This window comes from Coregonus clupeaformis, chromosome 21 (assembly GCF_020615455.1).
Source record: "Coregonus clupeaformis isolate EN_2021a chromosome 21, ASM2061545v1, whole genome shotgun sequence".
Classification (NCBI taxonomy): Eukaryota; Metazoa; Chordata; class Actinopteri; order Salmoniformes; family Salmonidae; genus Coregonus; species Coregonus clupeaformis.
In genome coordinates this window covers 30424523-30446107 of record NC_059212.1, presented here as the reverse complement: position 1 = coordinate 30446107, position 21585 = coordinate 30424523, and the positions used below count along the sequence as shown (strand labels likewise).

The 21585-nt window shown below is 42.3% G+C and overlaps 2 protein-coding genes across 2 annotated transcripts; one reads left to right on the top strand and one right to left on the bottom strand.

Moving 5' to 3' along the window:
• The first annotated feature begins 2796 nt into the window (after positions 1–2796).
• On the top strand, positions 2797–13483 carry LOC121535205 (centromere protein L-like). The gene is made up of 5 exons (XM_041842032.2): positions 2797–2894; positions 11337–11505; positions 11683–11934; positions 12039–12590; positions 12836–13483. The coding sequence occupies exons 1-5, from the start codon at positions 2878–2880 to the stop codon at positions 12908–12910; spliced, it is 1065 nt and encodes a 354-aa protein (XP_041697966.1). The 5' UTR covers positions 2797–2877; the 3' UTR covers positions 12911–13483.
• LOC121535204 (kelch-like protein 20) lies at positions 13456–21483 on the bottom strand. The gene is made up of 11 exons (XM_041842031.1): positions 21377–21483; positions 19977–20039; positions 18361–18934; positions 17671–17829; positions 17330–17540; positions 16935–17118; positions 16567–16710; positions 16236–16369; positions 15659–15867; positions 15353–15459; positions 13456–15085 (listed from the first exon to the last, which is right to left on the bottom strand). The coding sequence occupies exons 2-11, from the start codon at positions 19997–19999 to the stop codon at positions 15001–15003; spliced, it is 1830 nt and encodes a 609-aa protein (XP_041697965.1). The 5' UTR covers positions 20000–20039; positions 21377–21483; the 3' UTR covers positions 13456–15000.
• Between the last annotated feature and the right edge of the window lie 102 nt (positions 21484–21585).

Sequence of the window (21585 nt, the reverse complement as noted above, 5' to 3'; positions counted from 1 at the left end):
CCATGCTGGCATGTGATCACATTGGAGAAGCATGTAGAGCTGCTTTCTCAGACTCCACTGCTGCTACCCACTTAAAAATGCACAGGACAAAGTGCACAGAAATTATTAATTGTGTTCTAGCACCATACTTTCTGAAAAGGTTGGTCGCAGATGTGGGTGCCCAGCGTTTCAGCCTCCTCCTCGATGAGTTCACGGATGTAAGTGTTTCTAAGTACCTGGGTGTTGTGATAAGGTACTTTAGTGACACCAAGCAGACAATTGTATCAACATTTCTGGGGCTTGTTGAGTTGGAGGGAGGAGATGCCAAAGTGTTGTCTTAAAAAAGAGAAACTCCTGGGGATATGGACTGACAATGCCTCTGTTATGACATTGATTAACAATGGGGTCCATAAAGTGCTGAAGGAGGAGTATGGCCTCAAAGATCTGGTTCTTATTTGCTGTGTGTGCCACTCTCTGCAGCTTGCTGTAAGTCATGCTTCCAATGACACCATCCACCGTAGTGTGGAGTACTTGGTACGAGAGACTTATAACTGGTTTTCAGTGTCTCCAAAGCGCAGGGAGCCATATATGAGACCATCAACTGTGGGGAGAAACCTTTACAGATAACCAAGGTGTGTGCCACACATTGGCTCTCCATTGAACCCGCGGTTTCACGCATTTTGGACCAGTGGGAGGAGCTTAGGCTGCATTTCGCAGTCACCAAGTCCAGTGAACACTGCTACATGGCTGAGGTTTTATACTCCATGTACAGTGATCCTCAAAACATATTGTATCTGACTTTTTTGAAGTCAGTGCTGGGTGAGGTACAGTTGGCCATCAAGGCTTTTGAGGGAGAGCAAGTAGATCCTCTTAAGCTACTTGACAGCTTGGTTAGCCTGATCAAGTCTGTGAGCAGCAGGGTCCTGAATCCACTGGCAAATGTTGATGTACCCAATAGATGGATACATCAGTCCCAAACCGTACAATGTCCGAAAGCGGTGTGTAGCCTTCACCATCTCCCTCACTAATGAGTTGAGGGTGAGACTGCCGGACAACATCGAAGCATTGCAGTACATATCAGTTTTCAATGTGGAGGAAACTCTAAACCACAATAAGAGCCCTGAAGAAATATAAAAAAATTGCCAAGCTACTTGGCTACTCCCCTGCAGAGATAGACAAGATTGTACAGCAATGGCGTGCCATCCATCTTAGTAAATGGAATGAGACAAAAAACACACTGGGCTTCTAGAGTGAGATTTGGAAGTTCAGGGATGCAGCTGATATCAACGCGTTTCAAGAACTTGCCATGGCTGCTGTGTCTGTGTTGTCCTTGCCACACTTGAATGCGGAAGTCGAGAGAGTATTCAGCCAGATGAGTGTGGTAAAAAGCAAACTTAGAAATCGGATGTCCTTGCAGACCCTTAACTCCATCCTGTACATTCGATATGGACTGAAGCTGTCTGGTGAGGCTTGCTATGAGCACCAGCTGCCTGATAATGTTTTGCAGCTTTTTGGCACATCAGCTGCTTACTCATTTAAGTCTGCTCCCTCAGTTGCTGAACCTGCCATAGAGAGCCTTGACCAAAATGACGATGACCCACTATTTCTGAGAGCCAGCACAGCCTGTGTGTGTGTGGAGGGGGGTCTGAAAAAAACAAACAATTAACCTGAATTAAGGCCAGAGTAGTTACCATCATTTTCTCACATTGCCATTGATAGTTGATAGTCTCTTTTTGGTCCATTTAGATTGTTAATGTAGATTGTATACACTTTTTTTTTTAATGTTATGGTTCAAATGTTAATGTTTTACTGTGACTTGTCGTAGGCTCCTAAGTGGACCATAGGGTTAAAAACCAAACCAAACTTAAGAAAACTAAACACACACACACAAAAAAAAGATAATAACAGTGTCTCTTTTGGGACATTTTTGCCAGTCCCAAGCCAGGATAAAGGAGGAGGGTTGGAATTGTGACATAAAAAAAAAAAAAGAATCGACAGAAGAAAGTTCATTTGTAGTTCTAAACATATTTAGGGTGTTTTTTACTCACTTTTTGTCTCCCCCACGACGTTATTCCTCTCTCCTACAGCATCCATCACAATTACATGCACATGGTCAATTATGCAAATCATTTAGTAACTTCTAGCAACTTTTAGGACAGCTAAGAGCTACTTTCCTTACTGAGGGTTTGGCAACACTAGCTAAACAGATAGCTAGCTATCATCTAACCTAGTAAATATATGTCTTGAAAGCTGACCGCTTGTTGTACATGGATGCTAGATAGCTAAATATGATTTACTGGCAACCTTGATGTGGCAAATTAAACGTTAGTTGCATCATGTCGATATGCCCAAACGACAGCGTTTGCCAGCTAAAAAGCGCTACTTCATTCCTTGTGAATGTGGCACCGGCGTCCTCTAAATTCCGCCCATGCCTCCTCCGTGTTCAGTCTGAAAAGACAGCGTGATTGACAAAACTCAATAAATGTGGATGTGCTTGGTACCGACAGTTACTTTGTAGTGTGTCCATTCGTTGGATTTACAGATCAGTGATTTTTTTGCTCAATTTGTGTAACACATGGCGGGGAGGAGCGTTCTATTTCTGACCAAAGTAGTGAAACTACGATAAGGATATATTACAATCTTTGTTTTCTTTATGATACACATTATTATGAGAGCATTTGAAGATTCAGCTGTATGAAAATATAACTACATTTGTAGATGTGGGTCCATGATTTATTCGGCATAATTGCCGAGTGAACATAAATCCAGGATTCGAATTCAATGTTGAATGATGCTGTAATTGACTACATTTCCTTATCAAGATTCAAGTTGCATCATGGGAAAGCGCGAATTTCAAATCCACTTCCTGTCTTTGCTGGTGTTATTTTTTTTCCAGTAATGGAGGAACGAAACAGGTACAAATCTAGTACAATTTCTTACCTATTGTTAATTCATGTCGATAGACAGCTATGTTATCGACGTTAGCATATAGAATTATTGCTAACTAAGCTGTTGGTCAGTGAGGAAAACGGGGTCGTATCAAAACAGCGTCTGCTTAGCCAAAGCAAAGCTTGCCAGCTAGCGTTAGCAACCCTTTTTTGACAAAGAACAAGGCCATGCTAGTTAGTATGTGGAAAAGGGGATAGAGAGCAATAGTACTAGCGTATTTTTGTAGGCACTAACTCCGCCATGGCTCGTTGGCCAAAGCCTATGGGGAAATGACTGGGGTTGTTGTAGCTAGTGTTTTTGGATGAACGCCCAAAATGTCGGTGGTAAACAGGCTTAGAAACTCTTATGTTAAAATCCAAATGTTATTCGTCACATGCTTCGTAAACAACAGGTGTAGAGACTAACAGCAAAATCGATAAAATAATATAAATGTAAAACGCGTAACGTTAATAATAACAGTAATAATACACAATGAGTAACGATAACTTGGCTATTTACACGGGGTACCAGTACCGGGTCTGTACTGTACACTGTTTTAACCGACGTTATCACAGTTGCAGCCAACAGTATTTTTCAGTGAAATGTTTCTGGCGGACTTCTTCCATTACACACAGGTGTTCAGAACATGCGCATGCTAGATGGCTAATTAGCACAGGTGGTCCCTCCGCCTTGATACACACAAAATAACATGGAGATATGGTGTGTGGGAACACTAACACTATAAAGGTGTGTATCAATTTAAGGTTTTGTTTTTTGAAAAATATTTATCGCTGATATGAAAGATAAGGTCCTATTGGTTCCAAAACCGTGCCACAAGTGATGCATGTTAATGTTCAGACCGAGCAACGGGCTCTTAACAAAACTCCCCCATAAAGAAGACACCTTTGTCCAATGACTCTTATGTGTAATTTTAATTGAACTGTCATGATTAAGAGCTAGGGTACGAGGTAGAGATGTACATATAACTTTGAATAAATTAACAGATAAACAGTAGCAGCAGCATATGTGACGAGTCAAAGTTAGTGCAAAAAGTGTCAATGCACATAGTCCAGGTAGCTATTTGGTTAACTATTTAATTATTTAGCAGTCTTATGGCTTGGGGGTAGAAGCTGTTCAGGGTCCTGTTGATTCCAGACTTGACGCATTGGTGCCGTGCGGGGTGCGGTAGCAGAGGGAACATTCTATGACTTGGGTGGCTGGAGTTTATGACAATTTAAGGCCTTCCTCCGAAACCGCCTGGTATAGAGGTCCTGGATGGCAGGGAGCTCGGCCCCAGTGATGTATTGGGCTGTATGTACTACCCTCTAACAGTTGTGTACCAAGCGGTGATGCAGCCCATCAAGGTGCTCTCAACGGTGCAGCTGTATAAATTTGAGGGCCCATGCCTCTTCCCTGTAGGCTGTCTCATCGTTGTCAGTGTTCAGGCCTACCACCGTTATGTCATCTCAAATTAAATGTTATTGGTCACATACACATATTTAGCAGATGTTATTGCGGGTGTAGCGAAATGCTTGTGTTCCTAGCACCAACAGTGCAGTAGTATCTAACAATTCACAACAATACACACATCTAAAAGAATGGAATTAAGAAATATATATATAAATATTAGAACGAGCAATGTCGGAGTGGCATTGACAAAAATACAGTAGAATAGAATACAGTATATGCATGCATTTTATTTGCCACATGTGCCAAATACACACAGCAGGTGTAGACCTTAGAGTGAAATGCTTACTTACTTACCACCTGGGGGCGGTCCATCTACATATGAAATGAGTAAAGCAGTATGTAAACATTTATTAAAGTGACCAGTGATTCCATGTCTATCTATATAGGGCAGCAGCCTCTAAGGTGCAGGGTTGAGTAACCGGGTGGTAGCCGGCTAGTGATGACTATTTAACAGTCTGATGGCCTTGCGATAGAAGCTGTTTTTCAGTCTCTGGGTCCCAGCTTTGATGCACCTGTACTGACCTCGCCTTCTGGATAGTAGCGGGGTGAACAGGCCGTGGCTCGGGTGGTTGAAGTCCTTGATGATCTTTTTGGCCTTCCTGTGACATCAGGTGCTGTAGGTGTCCTGGAGGGCAGGCAGTGTACCCCCGGTGATGCGTTGGGCATACCGCACCACCCTCTGGAGAGCCCTGCAGTTGCGGGCGGTGCAGTTGCCGTACCAGGCGGTCATACAGCCCGACAACATGCTCTCAATTGTGCATCTGTAAAAGTTTGTGAGGGTCTTAGGGGCCAAGCCGAATTTCTTCAGCCTCCTGAGGTTGGAGAGGCGCTGTAGCTCCTTCTTCACCACACTGTCTGTGTGGGTGGACCATTTCAGATTGTCAGTGATGTGTACGCCGATGAACTTCAAGCTTTTCACCTTCTCCACTGCGGTCCCGTCGATGTGGATAGGGGCGTGCTCCCTCTGCTGTTTCCTGAAGTTCACGATCAGCGCCTTCGTTTTGTTGATGTTGAGTGAGAGGTTATTTACCTGGCACCACTCCGCCAGGGCCCTCACTTCCTCCCTGTAGGCTGTCTCATCATTGTTGGTAATCAGGCCTACTACTGTTGTCGTCTGCAAACTTGATGATTGAGTTGGAGGCGTGCGTGGCCACGCAGTCATGGGTGAACAGGGAGTACAGGAGGGCGCTGAGCACGCACCCTTGTGGAGCCCCTGTGTTGAGGATCAGCAAAGTGGAGGTGTTATTTCCTACCTTCACCACCTGGGGGCGGCCTGTCAGGAAGTTCAGGACCCAGTTGTACAGGGCGAGGTTCAGACCTAGGGCCCGAGCTTAATGATGAGCTTGGAGGGTACTATGGTGTTGAAGGCTGAGCTATAGTCAATGAACAGCATTCATAGATGGGTATTCCTCTTGTCCAGATGGGATAGGGCAGTGTGCAGTGCGATGGCGATTGCATCGTCTGTAGATCTATTGGGGCGGTATGCACATTTTAAGTGGGTCTAGGGTGTCAGGTAAGGTGGAGGTGATATGATCCTTAACTAGCCTCTCAAAGCACTTCATGATGACAGAAGTGAGTGCTACGGGGTGATAGTCATTTAGTTCAGTTACCTTTGCTTTCTTGGGTACAGGAACAATGGTGGACATCTTGAAGCAAGTGGGGACAGCAGACTGGTATAGGGAGAGATTTAATATGTCCGTAAACACTCCAGCCAGCTGGTCTGCGCATGCTCTGAGGACGCGGCTAGGAATGCCATCTGGGCCGGCAGCCTTGTGACGTGGCTGGTTCTCCCTTTGTAATCCGTGATTGCCTGTAGACCCTGCCACATACGTCTCGTGTCTGAGCCTTTGAACTGCGACTCCACTTTGTCTCTGTACCGACGTTTTGCCTGTTTGATTGCCTTACAGAGGGAATAAATACACTGTTTGTATTCAACCATATACCCAGTCACCTTGCCATGGTTAAATATAGTGGTTCTCGCTTTCAGTTTTGCGCAAATGCTGCCATCTATCCACAGTTTCTGTTTTGGGTAGGTTTTAATAGTCACAGTGGGAACAACATCCCCTATACACTTCCTGATGAACTCAGTCACCGTGTCCGTGTATACATCAATGTTATTCTCAGAGGCTACCCGGAACGTGGCATCCCAGAAGGGGGAGTAACAGTGGTCGAGCGTTTTTTCAGCGCGAGTACTACAGTCGTGGTCAAAAGTTTTGAGAATGACACAAGTATTGGTTTTCACAACGTTCGCTGCTTGAGTGTTATGAGATATTTTTGTCAGATGTTACTATGTTATACTGAAGTATAATTACAAGCATTCCATAAGTGTCAAAGGCTTTTATTGACAATTACATTAAGTTTATGCAAAGAGTCAATATTTGTAGTGTTGACCCTTCTTTTTCAAGACCTCTGCAATCCGCCCTGGCATGCTGTCAATTAACTTCTGGGATGATCGTGTTGGTGTGAGCCATGATGACCAACATTTCAAAGCATTTCATGGCTACAGATGTAAGTGCTATGGGGCGTTTGTCATTTAGATAGGTTACTTTGGCGTTCTTGGGCACAGGGACTATGGTGGTCTGCTTGAAACATGTAGGTATTACAGACTGGGTCAGGGAGAGGTTGAAAATGTCAATGAAGACACTTGCCTGCTGGTCAGCGCATGCTCTGAGTATGCATCCTGCTAATCCATCTGGCCCTGCGGCCTTGTGAATGTTAACCTGTTTAAAGGTCTTACTCACATCAGCTACGGAGAGCATGATCACACAGGCTCTCATGCATGGTTCAGTGTTGCTTGCCTCGAAGCGAGCGTCACTGGGCAGCTCGCGGCTGGGTTTCCCTTTGTAATCAGTGATAGTTTGCAAACTCTGCCACATCTGACGAGTGTCAAAGCCAGTGTAGTAGGATTCGCTCTTAGTCCTGTATTGACTAGGGGTGTAACGATCCATCTACTACATCGATGTATCGATTTATATTCCTATGATCCAACTACATCGATCTGTGCTCGGCGAGTTGGCCTTTTGGACAACATATATCAATCTAACATCGTTTTAAAATGTAATAAATCGATTGTATCGATACTAGGAAATAACCCATTGGATTTAAGCACGTCAGACTTTATATGGATGTTTTTTCTTAGCACTTTTAATGATAAAGGCTTTAAACATTACTAGATTCAGTCTGCCTATCCGTGATGTCATCGCCCCGCGCCAGCAGCAGCGCAAAGGCGCAAAGACATCAAAACATAGCATGGCGGACGACAGAGGAGAAGCCGACGAGCGAGAAATTATCAAGCCACCATTGCGGTCCTTACAAGAAACAGGAATCTAGGAAACTTCACCTGCACTGTTCAGTATCCAGGTATTTATTTCAGTCACACTGGTTGAATTTTTGGCTAAAAGGTTACTGAATCGATTTCAAGTCACTGAATCGTTTCGGATCGTATCGTTCTAAATGAACCAATATCGTCCTTGAATCGTATCGACAACCACGAATCGTGATACAAATCGAATCGTTGTTAAAACGAATCGTTACAACCCTAGTATTGACGCTTTGCCTGTTTGATGGTTTGTCGGAGGGCGTAACATTTTGTTCTATTTGTTCATCAGCTAACGCAATTTCTGTGAATTCTGAATAATTTGATTATGTAATCAAAACAAGCAGATAAAGGCTTCATTTTCATAAAGGTAATGTTAACTGAATGATATCTCAAAGAACAAAATGTTTAATCTCTCCTAAACCTGTGTTAACCTCAGACCTTATTTTCGGCGTTTATCCCAAAACCCATTCTTTCTCCCATAGGAATGGCCAACGAACCAGAGGTAACTAATTTCTGTTTTTTAGGACTACAATCTGGCAAGCTCTATTAATGTAATTTGATCCAATGAATGGTACCATCAAATTAAAATGGTTACAATGTTTTACTTGAAAATGTGAATGTTTTTGGTTTTCATTTTCGTTTTGGTGGCATAGATTTTTTATTAAGATGTCATTGAGATTTCTAAACTGCCCCTGAAGTTATCTGCATTTCATCAACAAGTCATCCATTATTGTTGATAACGTACTTGGCAACCATTATTGGAAACAAATATATTAACATAACCTCACTCCGTGTACTACTCCAATTTGGAACAATAGATGCATACTAATTTAAGAGAAAATCCTTCTTTTACAATGAGTGGATGGAGAAAGGTATCTGGTCTATTCAACATTTTAATGGATGATAATGGAAATATTCTATTGCATAACAATTTCATTTAAAAAAATGATCTTGTTTGCACCAATATACTACAGTGGTTAAGGCAATTCCACAAGCAATGATTATTTTAGTCAAAGGAATGTAGACTTATTCTGCTGCAGTACCACATATAGCGAACTGCCAAAATAAAGGAAACACTGTCTTAATAGGGCGTTGGGCCACCACGAGCCTCCAGAACAGCTTAAATGTGGCTTGGCATAGATTCTACAAGTGTCTGGAACTCTATTGGAGGGATGTGACACCATTCTTCCATGAGAAATTCCATTAATTTGGTGTTTTGTTGGTGGTGGAGGAAAACGCTGTCTCAAGAATCTCCCAAAGTGTTCAATTAGGTTGATCTGGTGACTGAGACGGCCATGGTATATGGTTTAAATTGTTTTAATGCTCATCAAACCATTGTCACCACTCGTGCCCTGTGGATGGGTGCATTGTCATCCTATGGGGGAGTAGCCACGGAGCCAAAATAATGGCCTGCCCACACAGATTATCCATTATATTGACCAGATACTCAAGTGGCCACTCTCACAATTGAAATACATTTCTTAAAAAATTGAAGGCAGTCGGGAGGAGGCAAGATCAGGTGGGACAATTCTAGCCAATGAGGGCAGATGTGTGTGTGAACAGGCACAACTCAGATATCACGTGTCCTACTTATCAGTACACTCGTAACAACCTAAGCATTACTAAACTTCTATCAAATAAGCCATACATTTTGTTGACCAAATTCGACACTCGTTGATTCCTTGCTTGGTGAGTGAAAAAAATGAAAACCACCACCTGCTGAAGATAACTGGGCCCAAAATCAGTCTTCTATCTCGCTTCACCTCTTCCCAGCATTTTTATACATGACCCTAAGCATGATGGGACGTTAACTGCTTAATTAACTCAGGAACCACACCTGTGTGGAAGCACCTGCTTTCAATACACTTTGTATCCCTCATTTACTCAAGTGAATCCATTATTTTGGCAGTTACCTGTATGTTTTCATTAGTTATATTCTTAAGAACTACTTTTACTACAGAGTTTCCATTCACCTTTGAAAGGGAAATATGTTAGATTTCACTAGAAGTTCTATAGTCAAAATAAGAACCAGATGCCTTTCTTTTCCTTTAACACCTAAAGCATGGTTTCCCAAACTCGGTCCTGGGGCCCACTCTGGGTGCACGTTTTGGTTTTTGCCCTAGTACTACACAGCTGATTCAAATAATTAAAGCTTGATGATGAGTTGGTTATTTTAATCAGCTGTGCAGTGCTAGGGCAAAAAACTATGTGCACCCAGGGTGGTCCCCAAGACAGAGTTTTGGAAACCCTGACCTAAACCTAAAGAAGTTGATTTCTTCAGAAGATTTAACTTTGACCATTGTGTGTTTTGTAACTCAGATATTGAAAGGCAGAGCATCTTTGTCACATATCAACCTACTAAAACATGTTGGGATGCATTTCAGTACTGATCTAATAATGATCAAAATTATTCATACCCACTTTAACATTTAATAATATCATACATTTTTTATGGAGAACAGGAAAGCCGAATGTATGAACAATTGGTTTTTTTTAACTGCCCCTTTTCTTTTTAGCAGGCCAATCATAAGGTGTAGGCCTATTTTGTCAGGATCTAGTCCAGTGTTAAGATAGGCCGACTATAGGAAAATATGGGCTTCTCCTTCGAACTCCCTGCCAGTTAATGCTGTAGCCTATTTTACATTCAGCAAGCAAGAGCAAGCCTACATCTCTCCTCAAATAGGCTGTTAGTAGGCTAAAGAAAAGAAGCCGAAATAAGTGTCCAACAACCTTTTGTAGTTTTTTCCTTGTACTCCACAAGATTGAAAAGGAATAGTAGTGGCAGAGAAGAGACCAGGTGCGTAATTGCGCAACAGAACAATGAAGACAGCAGGCTCGAGATGTAATACATATGCATATTAGCCCATAATTCATCAGCTCAATGTTAGGCTTAATACTGCAGTGAGTATATCCAGTCAATTAACACAGCGGGAAAAAAAGTTGATCAGATAATGAAATCATAGGTAGCCTACACTGTGTGCGCTCCCTCCCAGTCCCCGGGTACTCAGTAGACAAATAAGATATCCTCATGATCTGTGGAGTCCTGGCTTTCGGTGTGTATCAACGTATTCCGTGTTTATTTCGTTTATGCGTCACAACGCTAACCGGAATGTAGGTAGCAGCCATCTTGAAATTAGGTCATCGGCTCGGCCTGCCCTTATAAATTCGTATGCCCATATATGGTAGTAAGTCACACCAAAGATTTGAAGGCACCGATCAATAGTCAAGATACTCTGCTTTCTGCAGATAGGTGCTACAGTTCTCATACCAGACTGAATTTAATTTAAACAAAATCGAATAGGTATGGGGACTTTACATTTTAAGAGGTTTTAAACAAGGTAAAGTTAAATAAACAATTGTTCAAATTGGTTAAATCCAAACAAGCCCTTGAGGTTTATAATAATCTCTGTAATTTGATTCCTAAATAGACCATCCTGTGTTTTTATTATTTATTGAAATAAATAATGCCTGTTTGATTTTTGAATGTCTGAATAATAATAAAAGAATCTAGCTAGTTTGTGACACATTTCTACTTTTCATCATTTCAGCTTGCCTAGTTTTATTAACATTGTATGCTTGGTGTAAAATAAGAATACAATGTTTCACTAGCTATCCTAATGTGATAATCTGTTCTTTACAGCACTGAGAAGACCCCACTCAACAATGTCTTGGCACAACGAAGGAGCAAGAGTTACAGGCGATCAATGCGAAGCTGTGTTGAAGCAACTCATCTGGCATACACATCAGGCCATCTGACAGCTCTAAGAATACCAAGAAGTAGAAGTGCTCCAAAGTCACGTGATATCACAGTAAGTAGCTAAGGCCAATCAATGTGGTTGTATTCATAATTGTTCTACATTGTTGACAAATCGACTAATCTGTAGGCTTGATCTGTAGCCCTGCTTCAGATATTCTCATCAGACATTATCATTTGAGTGTAATATTTTGATTTTGAATATTCTGATGCATGTCTCTTTGCTGTCTAGAAACAGGTTGACCCAGACCAAGTAGCACTTCTGGTGAAGAAGGAATGGCAGCTGTCGTATGTCACACCTTTGTACCAGTTTAGACACACTCAGTTGAAACCCTACTCAAAGCAACTATCAGCTTTCATCGTATCAGAGAAGCAACAGGGCCTGGCGATTGAAGTTGGTCAGGAGTTGGGCTTCAAGGTCAATTTTTCTGTGGTCCTTGGGTTGGCAGAGACAGATAAAGATGCTGAGACGGTTTTCATACAGGTAAGGGTTTTTCCTCTAAATGTAGTTTGCAGTTCATACTTTATTCTTCTGTGGAATCCTTTGACTGTGGTGTTCAATGCCATCTGTTGTTCTCATCATCACAGATTCTCTCCAAACAAGCGTTTGCTGCAAAAGATGATGCTCAGAAGGTTGTGTGGAGTGGCTGGCTGACCTGCGTCAACGGTGACTTGGATTATCTCCGATCACTACCCCCGGAATTTGTCAGTTTGCCTTTGCTCTGCACCAGAGGACCAGAATCGCTCACAGTGTTGGTCAAATCCTGGTTTGAAAAGACATTTGACTGTTGCTTCGGCCCTCTTGGTATCAACTCTACCAACCTCCAGTGGCTCGCATCACTATGGACTGGGTGCCACCCCACCATCAACATCCAGTACCTGAAACTGGTCTGGACTCTCCCAACACTACCCCCTATGGACGTTACCTACACCGTCGACCCACAAGATGCCTGGGAGCTTTGGGACAGCGTGCGGCAGGTTGACACTACAGAGGACAGCATCAGCATCGATGAGGTCACCAGGTTCATCAAAGGGCTGCAGTCACACTTCTTCAGGCACTTCAGGATAGACTTGTCTGCTGGGTCACTGATGCAGATCTCCACGGCTTTGGGTTCTTCTCACCATAGTGGAAAAATCAAGGTAGATATGCACACATCTGTAAAGGCCAACATATCTATATCTAGACTAAACGCAAGTGACTGGCTATTTGTAACATGTAACTTGCATTTCAAATGGGCTTAGCCACACACTTAAAGGTGAACAATTATAATTAAACAGTATGTTTAACTTGTGAATGGATTTCCAACTAACCCTTTTGTAGCTGACATTTGTAGTTTGAAATAGGAAGTAGTATCTGTTATCTAACTACTCATTTTCCTTCACAGATTGCAAGCCCTAATTACATCCCCACCATCCTGCAACTGCTGACTGAATGTGCTCTCCTGAAGATGCCCATCTAAGCAGACTGTCTTTGACATCACAAATCAACTTTTGTGTCGTTTGTAAAATACCTGTATACCCCAAAATTACTGTCCATATGAAATTAAACCTTGACACTTTTTTTTATTCATGTAAATATAAGTACCTGTATTGTATGAACAGGCAAATGCATACATTTGAAAATAGCCACGCTTTTGCTTATTGTGTACCTTGTCATTATTCTGTGGTTTCAGTCACTATTCAGTCAGTATTCACTACAAGCGCAATAGTGTAGAAGTAAATGTGTTACAGCTTAACCCTTCAAATGTTGGTTCTGTCAGTGTGGTGATAGTTGATTAATCAGGTTTGATATATGGTAAATCGTCAAGTAACTTGGGCAGTTCTCCTGAAGATATCATTGTTTCAGTCCAGATACACAGTAATTGGCTAACTGTAAGAAAGCCTGGTGTCCCAGAGAACTAGCCTAGTGATTTCCTAAACGGTAGAGAGAGTGATGTAACAATCTAAAAGAACAGTCCCTGTAAATACATTTCCATCTTCAAAATTATTTTTTATGAGCTTAAAGTTTGAAATAAAAAAATTGTTTTTATTAACAGCATGGGGTATTTTGTCAGTACAGACAATTCCACATTGTCTAATAGGGGTAAAATGCCAGTCTGGTATGTCAAGGCTTACAGCTCATACAGAGAAATCTCAGACCTTCAGCAGAAATAAAGCACCCATACGTTTGCTACCAAAACGCTTCCATACTTGTGTGAAAGGTTGGGTTTACAGCGGCAGCCCAATTTGATATTTTTTCCACTTATTGTTCTTTTGACCAATCACATTAGAGCTTTTCACATTTTCAGAGCTGACCTGATTGGTCAAAAGACCAATTAGTAGAAAAAAATGACCCGAATTGGGCTGACTGAACACAGCCAAAGGGACATGTTCTTTTTCAAAATGATTGGTGATTAGGCTAATTACTTCCGAACACTTGCAGAATCTGACACATTTGGGTGATAACATATCCACAGGGGTTGAGTTTCAGCAAAACGCATGATCGTATATTATTTCGCTCAATAACAGTGACAAATGGTAACATGAGATACATCAGGATTTACAGACATTATTTAAAAAATATATATTGTTTAATAAAGCATATTACTGAATGTCCATCTATGTTTTGCATGGTTACCAATGAAGAGGTTAAACGCATACTACATCAACCAGTTCATTATTCCTTACTGTGTGTTAGATTACCCAAAATGCAACTCATTCCTCAAGAAGAATCTATAATAGATTAAAGTGCAAGACTGTCTCAGAAATGTGTCCTATAATGTAAAAAGAGTTGCTCCTAAAAAATTATATCCACTGTCACACAGTCTTAAATGGGCAACAATCTTGTATGAAACAGTTGTTATAATATTGTGTAAGCACCACCGTACCAATATCTTAGTGAACCAACAATTGACCCCAGTTGTGAACGTAGAACTCCAGGTTATGCTCAGTGTGTCAAACTAATAAAAACAGCAACAAAAAAAACAATCTAAAATAATAATCACAGTGCATTCAATTTAGAGATTCAAACAACTGCCTAACAAGTTCATCCACTTTTCACAACGAGGATCAGGAGAAGCAGTGAGACCACATCCTGCACCTTCAGCTCTCTTTGAAGATTCTTCTTCATGCCCCATTTAATATTTCAATGGAAACTAAACATTGGTATAGTATAACACAGCAAAAGTCTCAACTGTCTCTTAAAGTGCAGCTGCAGCATTCCATTTCAGTAACCGAAAAAGGGGAAATGAAGTGTTTGCCTCCATGATGTCATAAACAATAGTTCCTCGTGATTGATCTATTCAGAGTTGGTTCCTCTTGGCCTTGGCCAGTCAAGTCATAATACAGGAAGTACAGAAGAGAGAGATGAACCGTAGGCTCCTAGAATAGAAGCCTTCCAGACTTGACACAGGAACAATAAAGCTTGTAGTCACTCAAGACATTTCATTGGCTTGCCAATAACATGGCTGTGGATGAGTTACAGTTAATATTGTCTTCCTTCGTTCCTTGCATGATAAACAATGTTTATTTCGGAGGCACAAGCGACAGTGAGGCCTTTGACCTGGAGGTGTTACCATATGTGGGATTCACAGTGAGTCATTTTGATAACACCAACCCCTCCTCCAAGTCGCCTATAGTTCATTCCACCGTAGAGCCTGGAGGGAGAGAAGGAAATTAAATATCTTCATGTTCAACACAAGCCCTCTAGGCTTGTGGTCCTCTGTAGCTCAGCTGGTAGAGCACGGCGCATATAACGCCAAGGTAGTGGGTTCGATCCCCGGGACCACCCATACACAAAAAAAAATTATGCACGAATGACTGTAAGTCGCTTTGGATAAAAGCGTCTGCTAAATGGCATATTATTATTATTATTATTATTATTATAATATGTCTCAAGTAACCTGTTGCATGCGGTCACCTACCTCCATGTGTTAGCGTCAGGATCATAGACCTCTATTGTTTTAAGATACGTTGTCCCGTCAAAGCCACCCACAGCCATTAACTGGCCATTTACCACCGCTAGTCCAACCTGCAATCAAACAATGCTCCAAACATCAACAGGTGAAAAGCAACAGATGATTTCCCTATTGCTCCACATTTCATCTAATTAATCCCAACAACAATTACTAAATTACCTGATTTGATTGAAAAGTCCAACACTTCGCCTCCTTATCCTAAAATAAAGCACCAAAACCAAACAGAAATCAATGTGAAAGATGCAGACTGACCCCACTACGTCTTGAAGTCATGGCTACAACAGGTGACCACTGGTTGGTCCTGGGGTTGTAGCGCTCGGCGCTGCTCAGCTCGGTGGTGTCGTCCCGGCCTCCTACGGAGTAGATCATGTCCTGGTACACTGCACAGCCTAGGTGTTTCCTCCTGGTGCCCATGGGAGAGACGGTGTGCCAGCGGTTCTCCTGGGGGTTGTACCTCTCCACTGTGGTAAGATTAGAGCAGAGGCAGAGCAGACGGAGTAAGAAATGGGGTTAGAGCAGGGTCATATTCATTAGTGTACACTATAACAAAGTGTAGCAAGATAACAAAAACAAGTGTTTCTTATTGGACAAGTTCAGATAGTCTCTCCCTGTTTCAGTCCGTTTTCATCCATTTGGTGCCTAATGAATACAACCCAGATCTCTAGGGAACTATAGGGACATTTATGTGACTCTAGGATCTCTTTTCCTAGGATCTCTGGAGCTTCTACTGTGATTTATCTGTATAAATAAAGAAATTAGTTTACACCCTGTTAGTGACGTGCTGAGTAATGAAAGATATTGTACTGTTTTCTAAGTACTTCATCTGTACCGGTATTGAGAGGGGATGTGCCGTCTGAACCTCCCACTGCATAGAGGAAGCCCCCCAGTACAGCCACGGCTACACCCAGGCGCCTGGTGCTCATCGAGGCCACACGCGTCCATTTGTTCTCCTTGGGGTCATATCTGTTACAGATCATACAGTCACATTACTCAGTGGAGTCAGCTTTTTGTGATATTTCAGGAGGCATGTAAATTGTTTGTTATAATACTTTTAGTATTGCAAGATGAAATGTCTTTGCCTCAGCATGATAGAAAACGGTGTGATTTATAGAAGACAAATACAGTAAATTAAACAATGAATATGTATGATATAGTGTGACCTTTCAACAATGTTGAGACAGGATACTCCATCTTGGCCCCCTACTGCGTACAGATACCCTCCCAGGACAGCCACACCCACACTGGTCCTGCACGTGCTGGTGGGTGCTACATCACTACTCCACTGATTTGTCTTGGGGTCATACCTGTTGTGGAGAGTGAGTTCAGTACAGTACACTAAGATAAGGAAGTTAAACAATGGAAGGAAGACCAGCCTTTTGATAAGATCTGGGGTGTTTCCCAATATTCCCTATATAGTGCACTACTTTGACCAGAGCCCTGTGGACCCTGGTCATAAGTAGTGCAATATATTCAGGACAGAGTGCCATTTGGGACAAGGCCCTATAAAAACAGGGAAGGAAATGCTAACCTCTCCACACTGTTGAGATACGAGGACCCGTCATGGCCGCCGACAGCATAGAGAAGATCGTCAAGGACGCTGACACCCACTCCACAGCGCCTCTTACTCATGGAAGCTACCATGCGCCACTCGTTGGTCTGTGGGTCGTATCGCTCCACACTGGAGATGGCATCCCCACTACACCACCCTCCAACTGGGAATATGACAGAATAAATAAAAAAAACTCAACTTGGTAGAACTTTGTTTCTTCTAACCCTACCCTTTGGAATATTTGGGATATTCAATGGCCAACATGTTGGCCAAAGTAGGCATGACTGTCATTTTGAAATACCTTTGAAAGCAGACGTGATCAGACATGGGTACCAAGAGAATGCAGCGAGGTTCAACAGTTTTAAGATACTAACCTGCAAAGAGTACTTCACCACACCGGATGGGCTTCCGAGGGCGTGTTCTTGGCCCTTGCATTAGAGGGCGCTCTTGGGGCAAGAGCAGGTAATTCTTTGCCTCATCAACGAGGTCTCTGCACTCCTCATCACTTTTGATGAGAGGGTCTGATCCTACCGTTCCCACCAGAAATTTGGGGCTCAGAAGAGGAAGACGAACATGCTGGAGGACCTATAACCAGAAAATATCTCCTGAATCAATGACTTACCAGGTGGAATAAGTTACACACAAACACTTTCAATTTTAAAACAGACTGTCCTTAGTGTTACATTTCTTTTGTTTATACAGCAGGCATTATCACCTGTGGCAGCTGTGGCCGGCGCTCCTGAATGCTGTACTTGACCCAGGCCATGACTGCATTGAAAACCTGCTCTTCACTTCGCACATTCAGTTCGTCACTGGAGATTATATCTATTAGCTGGTTGGCTGGAAGCAGCATGAACTCCTCACTCTCCATCACCTGAAGGCAAAGCAAGCAAAATTACTTGAGGCACACTTTCATCAGGTGAAACCTGTTCAAAGTCCACAAAAAGACAGGGGCTGTGTTCAAGAGAATGATGCACGGTAAGGCAGTCAAGTTAAACCAGCAGCAGCAGCATCTAATTCACATTTTAAAATTCTGAAAGTTCCGTGGCAGTTATTTCCTGAGGATACAAATAACATGGGGGTTTAACTTTGTGGAAATCCTAAAACTGTGTGTAAAGAAAACGTAAGACAATGTAGAGAAGGTATTAACTTTATTGCTGGGATTCACTTTTAAGGCTGTGGGGCTAAATTTACACTAAGGGACACCTCTCTCTGGTGTTCACTAACCGGAAACCAGTGTGGATTTTCAAATGAATAGCTAGACTAAGTAACTAACAGGATCCTGATAAGCAGAGAGGTAAGATAAGCAACATTATTTTCTAAATGTCAAAGAAACACTTTTTAGATTGCACCTCAGAGAGTGAGTGCACAGAGACTCACATGTATGCAAGATAAGAGACCTTACCTCTTGAAAGTTGTGCTGTGTAAACTTGTCAGCTATCCGCAGCAGCTCGCGGCAGGAGTGGGTGTCAGCAAAGGCACGGATACCCAGGCAATTGGAGGGGTCCAACTGGCGCTTGAGGAACTCGCAGCAAGCCTCCTGAATCTCAGCCAGCTGTAACAGACAAGCGGCGGGCAGCAATGTCTGCACATTGCCTTCCTCAACGGTAACCTGCGAAGTGTAGGCAAAGTCAATGAGCAGCTCCATGGCCCGCTCGTCAATGTCCCGGATCACAACCTCCGTCTGACGGCTCTCGGCCAGCTCGCCTGTGAACATGGCCCTGAAGTAAGGGCTGCAGGCCGAAAGGATCACTCTGTGGGCATAGATCTTTTTGGCGCCGACCACCAACACGACATCACACAGTTCCCTGTGCTTGCGTAGCAGATTGATGACCTCTAACGTCTGGCGAGGGTGCTTGTCGGACACGTAGGGCATGCGTGCCGGCTGGGGCACACCCTCTGGGAGCTTGTTGGGATCACCCAGTGTGCAGCGTGCGGTGATGTCCATTCCGGTGTTGTCTGGGCGTGCGCTGGTACCCCTGCAGAACAGACACATAAAGCCAGACAGAATAGGGATAAACATCCACAATTCACACTTTAACACTGATTTATCCCAAAAGAACTGCCACTACAAAAATCCAATCAAGGTTAATATTTGGTCATGTCAACGTTGGTATTGGTGGGAGCCAGAGTCAAAGTTGATGTAATAATTCCTTAAGCTAAAAAGACATCAGCTATGTCTGTCTGAACTATGGAAAGTTGAGGTCTAGATGTGAAAGAACCAAGTACCAAAATAGACATCTCCTTTCAACTAGGCTATGACTTACTGGTCGTCTAGGGTGCAATCCAAGGTCTCTTCAGCTAGCATCTGTTACACCCCCCCAAGCAATTTCCTCAGCAATTCTTGTTGTCAAACAGCAATCAGCTCTTCCAATTATAGCTCAATATGCAGTAGCAACAGGAGAGTGTCTCTGATCTCCTACATAATGTGAAGGGAGCATTGGCTACTACACAGAACAAGAGAGGACTGTCTTTCAAATCTAATTTCACAGGAGGTCCACGGTACATCAATACTTACCAGGCTAAATAAGATAAACTATGATTGTTTCCTCCCCACTTTTTTCATTCTTCCCCCAAAAAGTAGATTCAATGTGGATTAACTTGTCAAACCACAAAGACTCAAATTGACCTTGAAACATTGGGCCACAGCAGTTTGGGTACTGACACAAGTGATACTGGATGCAGGCCTAGCACTCCCAGTTTCACCAACCCCAAGACACCTCACTGGGCTGGGGTCATTTCCAAGTCATAGGTGAATCATGCAGAACTTAATCCCCTGATCATATTACATTATAACACATTTATACATGTTGATTTTATGATTTCCAACAAATCTAGCCCATTTAAAAAAATACAAAATGAACTACTCTCAAATTTCTGTCACTTGCAATGAAGAATGATGAACTAAACCAGGACACAATTGTCATTGGATGTGAAAGGACGGAAAATTACTTTTAACAGAAAAAATAATACAAAATCAAGCCACACAACAACAAAAAACGTCAGGAGGTCATCACATACCTGCGCATTTGCTTTCCGTCCATGCACAGAAAACAACTTTTGGTCTCACAACTTTTTGCCAACCTTTGTGAATAGAAAAACAGGGGAGGGATAAGTTACAATTGATTGATAGGGAGGGATGTTAGCCCACACAAGACACTACCACTGCAACACACAGAGATAAATGGCTTGGTCCGGGGCTCCTGGCAGATAGTTGACCAGCTAGCAGGCTGATACTGTACTACCACTAGTTACTGTTGATGTAGCCAGCAGATCTGACCCGCTTGCTTACAGCTGCACTAGGGTCAGACAGCCTTCCTGTATAGATTAAGACACTGCGGTGCTGGAGTGAGATATGACTCGGAAAACGTACCTCAATCCAGGGATGAGAAATGCATTGTACTCCAAGTTGTCCCATTATCCCAACTGTTACACATAGAATACTTTACAACTGCTAAAAAAAATAGCAGTAGTGCAATCTTCTCGGTGTAACAGTTGGGATAATGGGACAATTCGGAGTACAATGCATTTCTCATCCCTCGATTGGGGTACGTTTTCTGAACCATATCTCGCACTGGCTCTGCTCTGTCTTAATCTACACATGAAGGTTATCCGACCCTAGTGCAGCTGTAAGCAAGCCTGCTGGCTTCTGTTGATGCAGATGAGATTGAAATCTATCTAGCTAATTTAGCTAGCTAGCTAAACAAGCTAGACAAAACCTCAAACTAAGCTACTGAATTACTGACGATTACTAGCTAGCTAATTCATATATTTATCAAGCAGACTAGTAAAAATATAACGTTAGCTATAGAGATAAATAGTAACGTTAATGGCGTATTTTTGTAAGCACTAACTCAGTTGGACAAAGCCTATGGGGAAATGAATGGCGTTTTTGTAGTTTTTTTTTGGATAAACGCCGAAAATAAGGTCTGTGGTAAACACTTAGGAAATCTTGTACGTTTTGTTCTATGAGATCATCTTCATCAGCTAACGTCACTTTATGCATTTATGTAATAAAAAAAAGAATATAAAAGCTTCATAATTCATAAAGGTAATGTTAACTGACTGATACTAGCATATCATATAACAAAACGTAAAATATATCCTAAGCCTGTTAACCTTAGACCTTATTTTCAGTGTTTATCCAAAACCCTATTCTTTGCCCATTCATTTTCTCCATAGGGATGGCTGAACGAACTAGAGGTAACTAATTTCCGGGTTTTAGGACTACAAACTGTCGAAGTCTATATCATAGCGGATTAAACGTTAGCATTTAGCAAGCTAGCTGGCTAGCCAATTGGAAATAAGCTAACGTTAGCTAGCCGCTTCCTGATACGTTAACGGGTTAGCTAACTAGCTAAGCACAAATATTTTCGGTAGAGAAATGCTATCGTTACTGGATCAAGAAAACCACTACCTACCTTAAACTTCCATTCGAACGTCTAGCAAAGTGTCAGATAGACAATATTTGAAATACTTTGCATGATCGCAAGCTACGCTTTTGACTTTCCATAAAATTCCAATCAACAAGAAATGTGCACTTGAGAGCAAGGTCCCCCTCAGAACGATTATTGGCTAGGGTTCCACTGGTACATCGTTCCGATGTGCCCACTGCACAAAAATAAATAAA

Excerpts from the sequence above, each read along its gene's own strand:
- LOC121535204 (XM_041842031.1), bottom strand. The coding sequence starts at position 19,999 with ATGGACGGAAAGCAAATGCGCAG. Across the intron at positions 18,935-19,976 it reads GACGGAAAGCAAATGCGCAG|GGGTACCAGCGCACGCCCAG; the intron begins GTATGTGATGAC and ends TCTGTTCTGCAG. Across the intron at positions 15,086-15,352 it reads CCTGACGCTAACACATGGAG|GCTCTACGGTGGAATGAACT; the intron begins GTAGGTGACCGC and ends CTCTCCCTCCAG.
- LOC121535205 (XM_041842032.2), top strand. Across the intron at positions 11,506-11,682 it reads CAAAGTCACGTGATATCACA|AAACAGGTTGACCCAGACCA; the intron begins GTAAGTAGCTAA and ends TTTGCTGTCTAG. Across the intron at positions 11,935-12,038 it reads CTGAGACGGTTTTCATACAG|ATTCTCTCCAAACAAGCGTT; the intron begins GTAAGGGTTTTT and ends TCATCATCACAG.